The sequence below is a fragment of the Tachypleus tridentatus genome, chromosome 7 (assembly GCF_004210375.1).
Source record: "Tachypleus tridentatus isolate NWPU-2018 chromosome 7, ASM421037v1, whole genome shotgun sequence".
NCBI lineage: Eukaryota > Metazoa > Arthropoda > Merostomata > Xiphosura > Limulidae > Tachypleus > Tachypleus tridentatus.
This window is the reverse complement of record NC_134831.1, coordinates 184,011,371-184,029,196: the sequence shown is the minus strand read 5'-3', so window position 1 is coordinate 184,029,196 and position 17,826 is coordinate 184,011,371. Positions and strand designations below refer to the sequence as shown.

Here is a 17,826-nt window from a genome sequence, read left to right as displayed (position 1 = left end):
AGTCATAGCAAGCCCCTTGTAAGGATGTTAAATCTGTTGTGTTTCATAAGATAATATTTAAGATATAAAACCTGGAGAATTTGAATGCTTGTAATGTTCGCTCACTCAAGGATTATGTAAATACTGCTTAATTATGAATATATGTTTGTTGTGTTCTTATAGAATTGTTTTTCTTCGTTGGAGAAGGTGTAGATTAGGCCTAATCTGTACATAAATATTATGCATAAATAATTATACATGTTTTTGATAGGTAGTTCACTGTGTCCTCTACATTTGACTACATACGTAGATTGTATCATTAGTTCGATAACATAACTGTTGGCGATGTTTTCGGCTATAATCTCACTAGAACCTTAAAACTTCTAACCAGCTTAGGAAATTTGAGTTAAGCTTAAATGTATTGTTTGTTTGTTTTGTTTTTGAATTTCGCGCAAAGCCACACGAGGGCTATCTGGGCTAGCCGTCCCTAATTTAGCAGTGTAAGGCAGCTAGTCATCACCACCCACCGCTAAATCTTGAGCTACTCTTTTACTAACAAGTAGTTGGATTGACCGTCACATTATAACGCCTCCACGGCTTAAAGGGCGAGCATGCTTGATGAGACGGGGATTAGAACCCGCGACCCTCAGATATAGTCAGGTAATATAAACCTATGGCAAGTACACATCACTATCACCAATCAGATAACATCACTGTAAGCGATGTTTTCGATTATAATTCCAATGGCATCTGCAGATCCAACCAGTACAGGAAATTATGATTTTATACAAGCTTTACCTGATTATAAAAAAAAAAAAAAAGTCTTTTCTTATCATGCAAGCTTTTTGGTTCAAACCAGCAGAAATTAATGTTAAGAATAAGTTGGTCAAAAATTAGATGGAAGAAAATATGATTATCACTGGATAGGAATACTCGAGATTTTTGTTCATAGATCAATTAAAATCTATACCTTGAGACTCGCCTCTTCTCTTTGCCTATTTAATATATTCTTTATATGATCTAAAATTGTGAAGTAAATTATCATAATGTATGTATTATATTTAGATAGAGTAGTGAATGTAGTTAGTTAACAAAGAATTAGCATGTTCCTGTAGTAAAATAACGATTTTTTTTAAAATTCCACCGAACATTACATAAAGTTGAAATAAGCTTTGAGGCGTGATTTCAGTTCAAATTATCCTGAAAGCATTTGCAATATGTATATTTATTTCAAGAATCTATGGTTTGTGAGATAGCCTTGTAAGGGGCCGACTCTGTAAACAACGCGTTAGTTAAACAATGAATAATAACCCTATACATGTATATAGAATCTAACGATACATCGGTAACATACCTTTCTATACTGGCTTCAAACACGTTTCTGACTTAACAAGAACGCGTCCTAATAAAATTAGGAGAATTAAATTCACAAAAAGTGAACCAGCTCGGGTATCAAACCTCGATTTCAAGCATTTAAGCCTTCAAACACCACCGATGAGCGCTGAGGGGGGACTTGAATGTAACGAAGAGAGATAAAATAAATATATACAAATAAAAAGGAAAATAGATAAAAAAAGGGGAATTAAGGAAATAGACTAACGGCACTAAATGGCCAACCCCTTAAGTCTAAACATAATACCATTACTCATCTCTGTAACGGGCAGAAAGGGCACAATTCCTGAGTGAATAAGTAGACCAAAGAACCCAAAACAGGAAAATCCAAGAGAAAATATAAATAAAATGTAGAAAACTCTAAAGAACGAGCTTAAAGATAGGTTAATGTTATAGGATGAAAAACGGTGTGGGTGTTAGGCTTAACTCTTAATATAGATAAAGACTTTTAGAGTAGAAAGTTATGTACAAATAAACTAGATTAAAAGAAAAACGTAGAAGAAAGAAACGTTAAAAGTTAAAAAGAGACATATTTGAATGTTTGTTGGGAATTGATACACTTGTAGCAAAGGGGAGAGCTGAAAGTTTTATTTCATATTAATGATACTTATTTGGATTATGAGATATGGACATGGGCCCGGCATGGCCAAGCGTGTTAAGGCGTGCGACTCGTAATCTGAGGGTCGCGGGTTCGCATCCCGGTCGCGCCAAACATGCTCGCCATTTCAGCCGTGGGGGCGTTATAATGTGACGGTAAATCCCACTATTCGTTGGTAAAAGAGTAGCCCACGAGTTGGCGGTGGATGGTGATGACTAGCTGCCTTCCCTCTAGTCTTACACTGCTAAATTAGAGACGGCTAGCACAGATAGCCCTCGAGTAGCTTTGTGCGAAATTCAAAAACAAACAAACAAACAGCTATGGGCATAAAAGTTCCCCACTCCCCGAAAAAAATAAGTTGCTCGAAAGTACCAGTTAATTCTGCGACAGTAGAGTCTGCACAAGGACGAACAATGCCATTTACCAAATACGTTTTAATCCGCAGGACAAAATATTAGTACGGCTTATCTAACTGGAGCAAAATGGACAGACCTGAGCTTAAGAGTTTCTAAATCACTCTGCTATTTCCTGTCCACGAAGAAAAACGAGCATAACAAAGACAACACATACTGCTCATGAAATATACCACCAAGCTAAAAATATGTGTGACACCGTCAGTCTAGAGGAAAACAACCCATAACCAACATGTGTATGTCAAATGCATAAAAGTTTTTCCCCATGGTAACGTTTTCTTCGTCGGTCGTGTATATATGTATTCAATACGTCAATCCAATAAGTTTGAAAGTATCAAGATAATCGTAGCCAATATATACGAACAGGAGGATAGGTGCAGGGGAGTCGAGTTGCAGGTTGAGCCCCAGGGACAACTATGTCCCCGAGCACCTTTTTGAAGTCTTCTTAAATTCATGGTATATTCATGGGCGTATGAATAATTTTTCTAGTGGGCGGAAGCCAAATGTATTGAGAATTTACATTTTTTGGATAAAAAGGTATTTTTGAGGCAATGCGATTTCCCGCAGTACTGCGATTTTTCCTTAAGTATATTACGAAAATGAAAATACATTATTCTTTATCCCATATTTTCCCGAGCCCCGGGACTATAACTCCCCTTCCCGTCAGGCCTGGATAGGTGTTATTGATGTCTATGTTTTTATACAATATGATGTCTTACATTTATCCGTTGCGTGTCTGAAAAAAAAACCAGTATAAAAAAAGCAATGTTAGTTATGATATCGTCATCAAAATTTGGTAAATTACTAAAACATGTTATTTCATGCCGTAAGCTTAGAACTAGAATTATCTGGAGTGTACTTTGCTGAACTACATGATAAACACGGAAGAAAAGGAAGCCGTGGTGATAAATGTTATTGTTACTATTATTAGTACCGGAGATAAAATGCTTTTAGGAACTACCATTTGATAAGAAACGAAAAAACAAATAATAAAGCTGACGAGATATAATAACTCAGGTCTCGATTCTAATGATGGCAGCGTTTTCAATTTGTTATCAAAACTTGTGATGGCGTGCGACTCGTAATCCGAGGGTCGCTGGATCGCGCCCGCGTCGCGCTAAACATGCTCGCCCTCCCAGCCGTGGGGGTGTATAATGTTACGGTCAATCCCACTATTCGTTGGTAAAAGAGTAGCCCAAGAGTTGGCGGTGGGTGGTGATGACTAGCTGCCTTCCCTCTAGTCTTACACTGCTAAATTAGGGACGGCTAGCACAGATAGCCCTCGAGTAGCTTTGTGCGAAATTCCCAAAACAAACAAACAAACAAGACTTGTGATAATTAGATCGCTGTGGTCATTGAGATACTTTTTGATATACAAACATTTTTTTTAGGAAATTGTTGATTAGAAAAATTGATCCTAGAGTCGGGCGTAGCTTGGTTTATTAATGTGACTAGAATTCATGGTTCGTGGCCTGTTGCCACAAAAAAAATGTACTTCAGCCGTAAAGGTGACGGTCAAATCCTACTATTATATCAGGCAAGAGCAGCCTCAATGTCTCATAGTCTCATTGACTAATTTACTTTAGTTCTGCCTAAACGGATTTCAGTTCGAGAGTAGGTTGACACAGATCCTGATGAGTTACAAAACAGAATCGCTTTATATTACTGGGGCACAAACATATAAAGCTAATTTTGTGTCTGTATGTTACTGACCCCCTTCCCTAGTCTATTAGCTCAAAATTGGGGATAAGTATGTGAGAATAGTCCGTCTGTAGCTTTGTGCGAAAATATTAAAGCAGACTAACTAACTCTTCTACATGTGCAATTAGTGGTCACCAAAAGCTGAAATACGAGTTTCGATCCCCGTGGTGGGCATAGCATAAATATCTAATTGTTCTTATTTCTGTTCTAAAAGTTAAGAGTAGCAGTTTGTTTTTGTGCCGGATACTGCTCACTGGTTGTTTTTCTGCACTTCAAAACTAGTGACGTCATTATGACGTTCACAAAACAAACCAACGAAGTAATTAACACTTACCTGAACTTCAACTTTATTCAGACGGGAAAGTAAATATCGTCTGTCCCTACAGCATTCGATTTCTACGATCCTGATGCCATCTGTAGGAATTACGAGTAACGAAGAAATGCTGGCTACGAGATCCGCTTCTGCTGGTCCAGTCCGCTTCTTTCCGTTTAAACGTACCGGAAAAATTAAGCCAAACTCCAATACCTCACGTGGTCGGACGTCAATTTCCTGTCCTTCCTGAAGCACTACATGTAAGCTACCTTTCTCCGTATCGTAATAATTCGTTCCAGTTTCCTCGAAAAAACATCGTTAAAATTTAGCACTCTAAAAATATCTTTACAAAAAAAACATACATTATTTATTTATTACGTGAGGAAACCAAAGTATGGTAATCACAGGTAAAGATTTGTGGTTTGAAGAAGTCTTGCACAAGCAGTTTATTTTGCTGCCTAAGTTGTTTCTATAAGAATCTATCTTTATACAACGAATCTAACAAATAACAAATCACAGGAACTAAGTAGTTCAGACACATTGAATATTGTAAAATAATTTCAAACGTGTCGAAAAAATGTCTAACTTTAAAAAAAGCTGATATTAGCTGCTTAAAAAGTAAACATTTGATGTGTTTTTAGCCATAGCATAGCGACTCATAGAATAGCTCTGAGGTTTTTCTTTGTTTGTTTTATTTTTCCCAAGTGCAAACTTTTAGTTCGCAGCACTGTCATCTTTTGACTGATTTGAGATCCAATTACAGTTTTAGACTCGAAAAGTTAAACCCTCTCAACACGTATTTGACCACGCCCAAGATTTCGTACATTAATTTACTCTAATCCTACCTAAAAGAATTTCAGTTTAAGGGTAGGCTGGTAGAGATCCTAATGATAATAAGATCGAATCGAGTATATGAGACCTCCACACTTGGTATTGCTAATATATAAAGCTAAGTTTGTGGCTGTTTGTTCGCATCTTTTAGTCCATATAAGAGTAGACCTATGAAAATATGAAATCATCGGAGTCGGGTTTACTGTCTGTGATGTCACATTCTTAGCATCAATAAAAACTTTGTAATCTAATTTCTTTCCCAGAAGATGTAGCGTTGGGTTCTTGTAGGTGTCTAAACTAAATCAACATCACTGGGAGAGTTAGACCTCATCTGATCTATATAAACAAATGTTAGTATATGGGATGTGTGTCTGTTCCTTATACGTTTCTACATTTCCTGATTAATCAGCGCCAAATTTCACACAGTAATACAGGATGGTATCAAGAAGGTCATAAGGGAAGGATAGTTGGACCCCCCATCTGATTTTATATTAAATTTTGAAGAAAAAACTATCAAACGAGTACAACTTGACACAGGGGCACAGGGTGACACGAGGAAGGTCATGAAAAGATCACACCCCCATATTATCTATATTAATAAATGTCGCTATGTCTGTGTATCTGTTCCTTATACGCTTCCACATTTCTTGATCAATCAGTACCAAACTTGATACAGTGACACAGGATGACACGAGAAAGGTCTAGAGAGGGAGGAAGGAAAATGTCTCACAGATTAAATTACTTTAATCCTGCCTAAAAGAAGTTCAAGTGCCACGGTTATTAAGGATTTTCTCTTATTAATAATAGACAGTTTACTCATCATGAATACTCTGAATAAACATTCTATCAAAGAAATAACTTATTTTTACTTTATTACATTCACTATCTAAACAATATTTATGAACAGTTTTATTTTCTGATATATTCTTTGTACTTGAGTATACCTTGTTTATTTGTGAAAGGGTCTCTACTATAGTTACATCTGTGAAAGGGTCTTTACTATAGTTACATCTGTGTAAGGATCTGTACTATAGTAACATCTGTGAAAGGGTCTGTACTATAGTTACATCTGTGAAAGGGTCTGTACTACAGTTACATCTGTGAAAGGGTCTCTACTATAGTTACATCTGTGAAAGGGTCTGTACTATAGTTACATCTGTGAAAGGGTCTGTACTACAGTTACATCTATGAAAGGGTCTGTACTATAGTTACATCTGTGAAAGGGTCTGTACTATTGTTACATCTGTGAAAGGGTCTCTACTATAGTTACATTTGTCAAAGGGTCTGTACTACAGTTACATCTGTGAAAGAGTCTCTACTATAGTTACATCTGTGAAAGGGTCTGTACTATAGTTACATCTATGAAAGGGTCTCTACTATAGTTACATCCGTGAAAGGGTCTTTACTATAGTTACATCTGTGAAAGGGTCTCTACTATAGTTACATCTGTAAAAGGGTCTTACTATAGTTACATCTGTGAAAGGGTCTTTACTATAGTTACATCTGTGAAAGAGTCTTTACTATAGTTACATCTGTGAAAGTGCCTGTACTATAGTTACATCTGTGAAAGGGTCTCTACTGTAGTTACATCTGTGAAAGGGTCTCTACTATAGTTACATCTGTAAAAGGGTCTTACTATAGTTACATCTGTGAAAGGGTCTTTACTATAGTTACATCTGTGAAAGGGTCTTTACTATAGTTACATCTGTGAAAGGGTCTCTACTATAGTTACATCTGTGAAAGGGTCTCTACTATAGTTACATCCGCGAAAGGGTCTTTACTCTAGTTACATCTGTGAAAGGGTCTGTACTACAGTTACATCTGTGAAAGGGTCTGTACTATAGTTACGTCTGTGAAAGGGTCTGTACTATAGTTACATCTGTTTCTTCATCCATAGTTTCATGATATGATCATCATTGTTCAATATAAACTAAAATGCATTCATTAAAAGAAGGAATACATTGTAGGAAACAGTTAAATGAACAACTGGATAAAATTAAAACGGTTAACCAATCTAAGAGTAAAATAATTAATATTTCATCACTTTATTCTAAGTCAAAAATATTTTTTTATCTCAGAACAGCTGGTATGGGTTTAACACTTTCACTAATAAACCAGAGAACAACGTTCCAACCTTCTTAGGTCATCTTCAAGTTAACAAAGAGAGAGTTTATAACTGATTGTTTCCGGGCGCATGTCTAAGGGATGACAGTGTAAACGGGTACGGGATAGGGGGCGTTGTAGTTAGATATTTGGTTGGTATAGGTATAAAGGTGTTCCTTTATATTGGTTTAATTTTGGTTTTAGTTGTTGTATAAATAGGGCTTCTTTGATTTTGCGTTTTTTTATATTTGTTTCCATACCTATTATCTGGATGTTTTCTATGGTACTAAGAATTTGAATTTTAAATTTAAATATGTTATTAATCTTTAAAATGTTTTTTAATAAAGCCATTTCAATAAATACTTCCTGGCACTATTTTCTTCGGTGTGTTAACATCATTAACACATATAAATATATAATCTCCTGTGAAAGATAGAATGCAATGTAGAAATTAGCAGTTACAATTGACTTTACGTTTGAAGGATGGCTATTATTCTAATTCATTTAACTGGGTAACAATTTTATTAATTTTGTATAAATTGATTTTTTTTGGTTTTTTTAACTTTTACTACCATGATAGGTGCTGGAATAATAACTTCAGTAGGTGATTGTCTTTCTTAAGGTTCTCCAAGGTAGGACTTTGTTCGTTTTTTATTTACTTTTCCTTAGAAAAACAACTAATAAAACAGCCTATTGGCTTAGAATAAATCTACTAAAGAGGTCTCTTCAGTTTCGAAATTTTGTCTTTGTCTGTAGTAATACTATCGTTTCCAGTTTCTGCAGAAAACATGAAATCTTTCCTTGATGTAAATCCTACGAACAAACATGAAATCTTTTTTTTACGTAAATCCTTCAAATAAACATGAAACCCTTCCTTGACATATAGCCTACAAACAAACATGAAATTCTTCCTTGAAATAAATCCTACAAATAAACATGAAACTATTATTTGACGAAAGGCCTACAAACAAATATGAAATCCTTTCTACTCAGAACCACTTCAAATACATTTTCCTTTATCATTACTACGCCCTCTTTCGTCAATATACTGAGTAAAGGCTGGTACATTAAACTAATATTCGTTGTAATGGAGTATAATTCGGCAAGTCCTCACTTCCACCAGGCACCCAAAGAAAGTTCTCTGTGTACACGTGCTCAGCCTCAAATAATTACTTGTATATGTTCTATCGGTTCAATACTCGACACCAAAAATCTATATATATATATATATGAGTGTGTGTGTGCACGTAGGCATATAGACATATATTTATACATAAGCACAGATATAAACGTGCATATAAGTATATACAGGGTGAAACGAAAGTTACTGTACGTTTGAAACTGCACGCTTAGTACGGTTGGTATTACATTAGCACTAAATAAAATATTACAAAGATGAAATAAATATAATTATTGTTTGCTTTAGAGTAGAAACAAAAATTTTAACTATATTCTAAACGAAACAACTGACTCTAGTGACTCATACTCCATGTATATTTTATACATAATAAACACAACTTAATTCAGTATTTTATTACGTTTTCACTTCTATACTCAAGATAATGGATTATCAGGTTGTTTTCAAGGTAAACATTTGTTCTGATTAACGCTTTTTTAGGTTAACCATATCATACATTGTACATTATTTATATGTACTGTAAAACCTGTTGTTTTATTACACATATCCATTTTAAAATAGAACCTTAAATTGTAGTTTAAACATGGAATACGTTTTGTAGACGTATATATATATATATATATATACGAAGAGAGAGAGAAACATATCGGATAGAAGTGGTATACATATGTATAAACACCTTTAACGAAAACAATACCCATTCATACTGTAGCGAATTTTACAGAAATAAAAGAATAAAGTAACTTTGAATTAAAACAAGATCTCATAATTCAAAATATTCATTTTCACCTTGTACAACTGAAGCTGACAATGCAACAAGTTATTTTCACACAAATTCTTCGAATTAGTAATATAGATTTAATAGCTGTAGCCAAATATACGATGGTCATAAGTTTTATGGATCTCAAAGAAAAATATAACTTTAAGATAGAAAATATTGCGTGCCCAGCAGCCAGCACACACACACATATATCGATATCGAATGTGTAGAAAAAATAATATTGACACATGTGATCAGTTTTTGGGGACACGCGAAAATTATACTGAATATAACCCAACCTGCCTTAAAGCACGAATTTGATAGAAATCAAAATATCTGACAATTTTAAAAAATTTGATCTATGACTAACACATAGTTTAATCATGAGCAGTGGGTGTTTCTGTACAAGAGTAATCGTAAATAGTGTAATAATACAAGCATCTTCCGGCTATAATACTTCACAAAATAGTGGAATATTATAAGCATTTTCCGGATATAACACTTAACAGAATTGTGTAACAATATAAGCATTTTTCGGCTATAACAATTCACAGAAGGGTGTAATAATATAAGTATTTTCCGGCTATAACACTTCACAGAAGGGTGTAACAATATAACCATTTTCTGACTAAAACACTTCACAAAAAGGTGTAACAATATAACCATTTTTCGGCTATAACAATTCACAGAAGGATGTAATAATATAAGTATTTTCCGGCTATAACACTTCACAGAAGGGTGTAACAATATAAGCATTTTCTGACTAAAACACTTCACAAAAAGGTGTAACAATATAACCGTTTTTCGGCTATAACAATTCACAGAAGGGTGTAATAATATAACCATTTTTCGGCTATAACAATTCACAGAAGGGTGTAATAATATAAGTATTTTCCGGCTATAACACTTCACAGAAGGGTGTAACAATATAAGCATTTTCCGGCTATAACACTTCACAGAAGAATGCAATAATATAAGTTTTGTTTTACAATTAAGTACAAATATACACAATGGGCTCTCTGTTCTATGCCCACCACGGGTATCGAAACGCGATTTCTAGCGGTTTAAGTCCGCAGACATACTACTGTGTTACAGGGGCTTTCAAAAATGCGCATGTTCTGTAAAGTCTCTTTACACTTGTTATTTTACTTTCAATTGCGCAATGGATCAAACAGTTAGAAAAAATGGTGTTTTGTACGTGTTTTTTTCCTTATAGTGAAACCGTAACGTACTGTGTCCACAGAGCGGAATCGAACCCCTGTAAATTTGAAGACTTACCGCTCTTCCATCGGGGGACAATAATATAAGCATTTTCCGGCTACAACACTTCATAGAAAGGTGTAATAATATAAGCACTTTCTGGCTATAACACTTCATAAAATAGTGTAATAATGTAAGCGTTTTTCAGCTATAATAGTCCGTATAATGTAGTTGACTATGAAAACGTTCTTCGTGAGTCTATTCAACTCTTTTTTATGTTGTTGATGTATGTGTATGACCACGTGTCTTCTGTAGTTATGGTTATTCGCACAAAAAAAATGATTAGTCATGAATGTTTTATCTCTAAAGTAATAATCCTCCCCGAAATAAGAAAGTTAAGAAATAATTCTAAGTTACTTCGGTTTCGCACTGCTGAATAACGTAAATAAGTTATATCATGGTACATGATATGTATAATGAGTGCCAGCTGTTAGTTTAAGGGGTTAATATGCGATGGACTGGCATCCTGTTCAGAGGAAGGAGTGTGCGTGTATGTTTTGTTATAGTAAAGCCACATCAGGCTATCTGCTGAGTCCACCGAGGAAGGAGTCACTGTTCTTATATCCTTGTACCACTTCAAACCGGAGATCGAAAGTATCGGCCTTGTAAACAGATTCATACAAAAAGTACTCGAACATACTTGTTGTATTTTGATTAGACTTAGTATATCTGTAAACAACCTTTACACAGTGTTTAAGGAAAAGCGATTGTTTTGGATTAGACTTATCATATAATTCACATATATATAAAAGGCAGATCCATCGCGAGTGTTGTAGGACTGGAATGTGTTGTATAAATACACCTTGTCTAAAAATAATGTTAAACGCCTTACACATTGTTGTATAAAACATTTTCAATCATATCAAACGATAACCTGCTTCGGGCCCGGAATGGCCAAGTGGGTTAAGTCGTTCGACTCGTAATCCAAGGGTCGCGGGTTCGAATCCTGGTCGCACTAAACATGCTCGCCCTTTCAGCCGTGGGGGCGTTATAATATTACGGTCAATCCCACTCTTCGTTGGTAAAAGAGTAGCCCAAGAGTTGGTGGTGAGTGGTGATGTCTAGCTGCCTTCACTCTAGTCTTACACTGCTAAATTAGGGACGGTTATCAAAGATAGCCCTCGAGTAGCTTTGTGCAAAATTCACAGAAACAAAAATACATAACCTGCTTCAATAAATAGGCTTAAATAAGCAAGTTTACAGTCGAAAAGCCTCGAATTTCTACAAGAAATTATCAAAACTAAATATTTACCTGATAATATAATCTTGAAATATACTGGTCATCTGGAAGTCTGGGATTCTTTCCTTTCAAAATTAACACGTTCTTCTTATAATATGCATTTATTGGGTCCACATAACGGCCATTCCAATGAACATCATAACGTACTCGTTTTTTGCATGAAATATACAGTATCATACACTGTTAGAAAAAAACATTTCAATAAATATAAAAACTGGAATAATTTCTTTAGTTTCTATAGTTGAGAAAGCTTTCTGACACCATAAGCCTAACTCCAAATTCAAACCCGTATCCTAATAATTAAGTCTTACCTCGCTAATAGCAACGAATTTAAAAATCATAATTTCGTCAAATAAAAAAACAATTAAAGATGACAAAAACATTAAGCAAATGATGCTGTCTTTTTTTATATTTTCAAATATCGAAAGTACTATCAACTATAATAATTTTTATTCTCTCGAAATTCAAAACATAAGGTTGAATACGAAGCCTAAATTACTGTTGTGTTTGAAAATAAAAAGGTTAGAAATCATATTAATTCACTTATGATAATAAACTGCAAAAAGTTAATATTTTGTAAAATCCTGAGTAAAACGGCCATTTTTAGATGTTAAAATTCAATACGAACGTGTATTTATATTAACGTGATAAGCACAGCATTTTCTTATTTATAGGACGTTTCTTCAGGTCATAATGGGTAAATTGCTATTATGGTGATGTTAAGTACGAAATGTGGAGCGTTAAAATCATGTAAGGCATAAAATAATCTCATTTTGTCCACTCTGCTTGACGAAGTATTCAACGATATATATTTCAGCTGATATGGGTATTAACACTTTTACTGACATGGCACCTAACAATATTTCGACCTTTCTTAACCTAAGAATGTCGAAATTTTGTTCTCTGCTTTATTAGTAAAAGTGTTAATACCCATATCAATCGTTCTGAGATATATTTTTACTTCAAGTGGGTTTCTCGTAATCACGTGTTCAGCGATATTTTTCTCACAATTTTACTGGTCGGTGTTCTATGGGTTGAAGAGTTTTGTTGCTTGATGTTCTATGGATTCTGAAATCTGGTTGACAAGTGTTTTTTTAAACCAGAGAGTTTTTCAACTCACTATTTTTACAGTTTAACTGCATAATTTCTAAATTGCGTGATTCTCTTTAATTATACATTCACTTTTGTATTTTACTAAAACAAAAAAATGTACTCTTGAGAGTTCGGGTTTCCTGCCCTACTTGTTATCATTTTATCTTCTCTGGCTGTGATACTATTTCCCTATAACAACATTACATTATTACACATGGCCAGGTGGTAAGGCATTCGACTCGTAATCCGAGGGTCGCGGATTCGAATCCCTGTCACATTAAACATGCTCGCCCTTTCCACCGTGGGGACATCATAATGTATCAGTCAATCCCACTATTCGTTGGTAAAAAGAGTAGCTCAGGAATTAGCGGTGATGACTAGCTGCCTTCCCTCCAGTCATACACTGCTAAATTAGGGACGGCTAGCGCAGATAGCTCTAGTGTAATTTTACGCAAAATTCGAAACAAACAAATGTTATTACACAGAAAAAAATCAATATTTTATAAAGTGTGTATTTTCTTATAGCAAAACCACATCAGACTATCTGCTGAGCCCACCTAGGGGAATCGAACCCCTGATTTTAGCGTTGTAAATCCGTAGACTTACTAGCGGGGGTCATTTTAGAAAGAACTTCTGATCAAAAGTAAGCTCTATCGATACTAATTCCAGATATTACATACACAAACAAAAATAATATTGTGTACAAAACTGATCAAGGGTATATAATATCAAAAATTAATACATAAAATATTCAATATGATTATAATTTAAATGTATAAAGGCATCCACACTTTTAACGATACATTCGGCCATAATCATATTAATGTTCCACAAGATTCGTCGAATTTAGGATGATTTATATTAGTCTTAACTCCGTATATTAAACCAACTTCAATAATTACTCTCGTAAATGTGTACTTAACTCAAAATACGTTTTAACCAGTATCATTTAGCCAAACCAGTTATAAAGCGAAATGTTTTTGGTTATTACTGACAAAGCACGATTAACAACACCAGTCGTTTGTTAACCGTGTCCAGACAATTTGCCAATATGCATAAAATGAAGGTATAATTATAAACATCGATTTGGCTTGTGGTAGAGCTCTGGATTTCGGAGTTGACGAGTCAGGTTAAATATTATGTAGTACATACAACGATAGAACAGAGTACAGATAGCCCATTGTATAGCCTTATGCTTAAACTAAAGACAAAAACAAAATATACCCTGCACTAGAAGCTCTGGGTGCGTTATAAGTGTGACAATGAAGCACATAGCGTGGATGGTGAGCATTACTGAATTTGGCTACCTTTCCTCTAATCAGCAGTTCAAAATTAGAGACAGCAGCAAATACTCTTTATAGCCATAAATATCTGTTTTGTTTTATAGCAAAGTCATATGGAGCTATATACTGTATCCACTAAGGAGAATCGAACCCCTGATTTTAGCGTCCATATACATACCGCTGTCCCATTGGATGACTGGAATCTATAAGACACACAACAAAAATACTTAAACGTACTATCTATTTGCAACTAAGCAGAATTATGTTGGTGTTTTATTACTAGTTCTTTAGGTAACCATGACGTAGTCTCTCCATAATTCTCTTGAATAGTGACAACTGGCTATTGCAGCCAACAAGACAGCAATTTAAAACTGATCCAGTACAGTATGAAGTATTAAATGTGCGTGCTTAAGAGAAGCAAACGAGAAAATAAAATGTAAAACGTGTTAACAAAATGTAATAATGCCATTAATGCCGACTTGTGATCAAAGTAAGATACACTACATGGCCAAAAGTATTTGGACACCAGACCATCGCGCCCACATATTCTAGTTGAGCATCTCATTCTAAATCCATGGGCATTAATATGGAGTTTGTCACCCCTTTGCTGCTATAACGGCCTCAACTCTTCTGGGAAGGATTTTCACTAGATTTTGGAAAATGGCTGCGAGGATTCGCTCCTATCCAACCACAAGAGCATTAGTGAGGTCGGCTACTGATGTCAAGAGAAAAATCCTGGACTGGTTCGCAGTTGGCATTCCAATTCATCTCAAAGGTGTTCGATGGGGGATGAGGTCAGGGATCTGTGCAGGCCAGTCAAGTTCTTCCACACCAACCTCAGCAAACAATGTCTTTATAGACCTCGCTTTGTTCACAGGGGCATTGTCATGCTGAAACAAAAAAGGACCTTTCCCAAACTGTTGCCACAAAGTTGGAAGCACACAATTCTCTAGAATGTCATTGTATGATGTAGCATTAAGATTTCCCTTCACTGGAACTAAAGAGCCTAGTCCAAACCATGAAAAACAACCCCAGACCATTATTCCTCCTTCACAAAACGTTACAGTTAGCACTATACATTCAGGCAGGTAGCGTTCTCCTGGCATCCGCCAAACCCAGATTCGTCCGTCAGACTGCCAGATAGTGAAGCGTGATTCATTACTCCAAAGAACGCGTTTCCACTGCTCCAGTGTTGCTCTTAAACGTTTCCGCTTCACAATAACAGCACTTACAGTTGACCAGGACAGCTCAAGCAGGACAGAAATTTGACGAACTGACTTGTTGGAAAGGTGACATCCTATGACAGTGTCACGTTCAAAGTCACTGAGCTCTTCGGTATGACTCATTCTACTGCCAATGTTTGTCTATGGAGATTGTACGGCTGTATGCTTGATTTCATGCATTTGTTAGCAATGGGTGTGGCTAAAACATCCGAACTGACTAATCAAAAGAGGTGTCCACAAAGTTTTGGCCATGTAGTGTATCTAAGTAAATCGTAACTAAACATCAACCCAGTAATGAGTTTAATTAACTAAATATATTATATTTACTTATAACGATAAGATTGAATCGTTTCTTTCAGTTGAACAACATTAGTATTGTAGATATTATTGGCTGTAAACCCAATAATGCCTCATAAGATTTTGTTAGCTTAGGAAGCTCAGGTTAGTCCTAAATACATATATTAAACCAACAATTACTAATAATCATAATAGCAAAAACACAATAATGTTAAACTTAAAAATAATAAAAATAGATATACTAATTTTCTAGCCAGTAGACTTGATGAAAGTAACATTAAAGAAATAGCAGCGTATAATTTACTGAAGGAGGACATATATAATTTATTTATATTTTCTGTTTGTGTCTATGACAAACCTATCAAGGCTTTCTGCCGCTGTCTCTAATTTTGAAATACTCACCAGAAGGGTGGCAGCCAGTAAGCACCACCCTAACCCAAATAATTCATATTAAGGAATTGACTATCACTCTGTATCTCAGAACGGCTGGTATGGGTATTAACACTTTTATTTATAAGGTTTTGGTTTGGTTTGGTTTGCTTTCTTTTGAATTTCGCGCAAAGCTAGACGCTGGCTATCTCCACTAGCTGTCCCTAATTTAGCAATGTAAGACTAGAGGGAAGGCAGCTAGTCATCACCACATACCGCCAACTCTTGGGCTACTATTTTACCAACGAATAGTGAGATTGACCATCACATTATAACGTCCCCACGGCTGAAAAGGCGAGCATGTTTGGTTGACGGCGATTCGAACCCGCAACCCTCGGTTTACGAGTCGAGTGCCTTAACCACTTGGCCATGTTGGGCCTATATTGATAAGGAGAGAACAACGTTTCGGCCTTCCTTGGTCATCTTCAGATTAATAAAGAGCTCAGGTTAACCTGAAGATGATGTAGGAAGGTCGAAACGTTGTTCTCTACTTACCAATAAAAGTGTTAATACCCATACCAGCCGTTCTGAAATACATGTACGTTTTTAATTCAAGTGGGTTTCTCGTCACCAAGAATGACTATCACTCTCATAATGCACTCATAGCTTTAAGTGCGGAAAATTCTTTGTGGTATCACAACTTAATGAGACAAAACAAGAAGATAATTGGTCATCTGTATGTTTAAAATATCACAATTTAATTAAGCAAAACAAAAAGATTAATTTATCTGTAGGTAAAAGAGATCACGTGATTTCCAGCTTACCTGTACGGAGTCAGTATCATTGTAATTCTTGTTTCGGTAGAAGGCGCGTAGGAACTTCAAAGTTGGAGAAGACAAGTTATTTGAATACCTGGAAGTACAAAGAAGTGAGATTTCTGAGACAGTTGATAGAATTACACGACTTGTTTCTTTAAATATCGGTTTCATCAAAATATTTGTTTTTACTTAATGCACCTTGAGACGAATAAAAAAATTATATCGCTGAATTTTTTGACAATGTGCCTTTGAAATCCAATACTTTACAAAATCTCAAATAAAATGATTGACGTGAACAGTAATAAACTTACCGCACTTTGCGCGGCAAAGATAAAAAAATAAATTCGTTCTTCACAAAATCCATGTTCTTCTTAAATAATTGTCCAAGACTAAAATTTTAAAGCAACTAAGAATTAGAATTTCTCAAATTCAGTTTGTTTTTTTTGTTGAGTCAAAACGTTTGTTTGTTATTTTATAAAAAAAAAATTAGAAATTGAACTTTCAACTTGAATGACATCTACAGTTAATCAGGGACCCTTGATACTTTTTATCGTCATTAATTTTGAACTACTTACTGACCGGAGAAAATTCAACCAGCCCGTGGCACCCACCGCCACGTGAACTCTGTCTGGCTATTTGAACCAAATAAGAGGAATTACTGCAACTTTTAGAACACGTTCACAATTGAAAGTGCGAAGTTTGTTCAGCGGCATCATGTCTCAAACCTTGTACCCTTCAGTCTGCAACAGACACGTTAACCACGAAGCCAACCCCCAGCTTAACCCTACAAATAAACATATATTTATTAAAACCACATGTACATGAAATACATGTTTCTTCCCGCTGGTGACCTTGAACTCATTGAAGTCATGGAAGATTAGAAAATATGAAAGACTCGTATAATTCTCCTTATAACCCCTATCCGATAGCAGCCATTACAATCTACCAAGTAGATACCTGAAATATTTCCTGGGCCTAACCAATATGATAGTCTCTCACCAAAAGTAAGTGTCCAT

At 35.4% G+C, this 17,826-nt stretch overlaps 1 protein-coding gene across 1 annotated transcript in view; it reads right to left on the bottom strand.

The window, feature by feature from the left end:
* The window catches only part of LOC143257888 (uncharacterized), a 120,510-nt gene extending 102,684 nt beyond the window's left edge, over positions 1–17,826 (bottom strand). The window contains exons 1-4 of the mRNA XM_076516912.1: positions 17,810–17,826; positions 16,817–16,904; positions 11,741–11,908; positions 4,418–4,699 (exon numbers count right to left, since the gene is read on the bottom strand). Coding sequence (XP_076373027.1) covers positions 4,418–4,699; positions 11,741–11,908; positions 16,817–16,904; positions 17,810–17,826 — 555 coding nt within the window. The remainder of the gene's footprint in view (positions 1–4,417; positions 4,700–11,740; positions 11,909–16,816; positions 16,905–17,809) is intronic.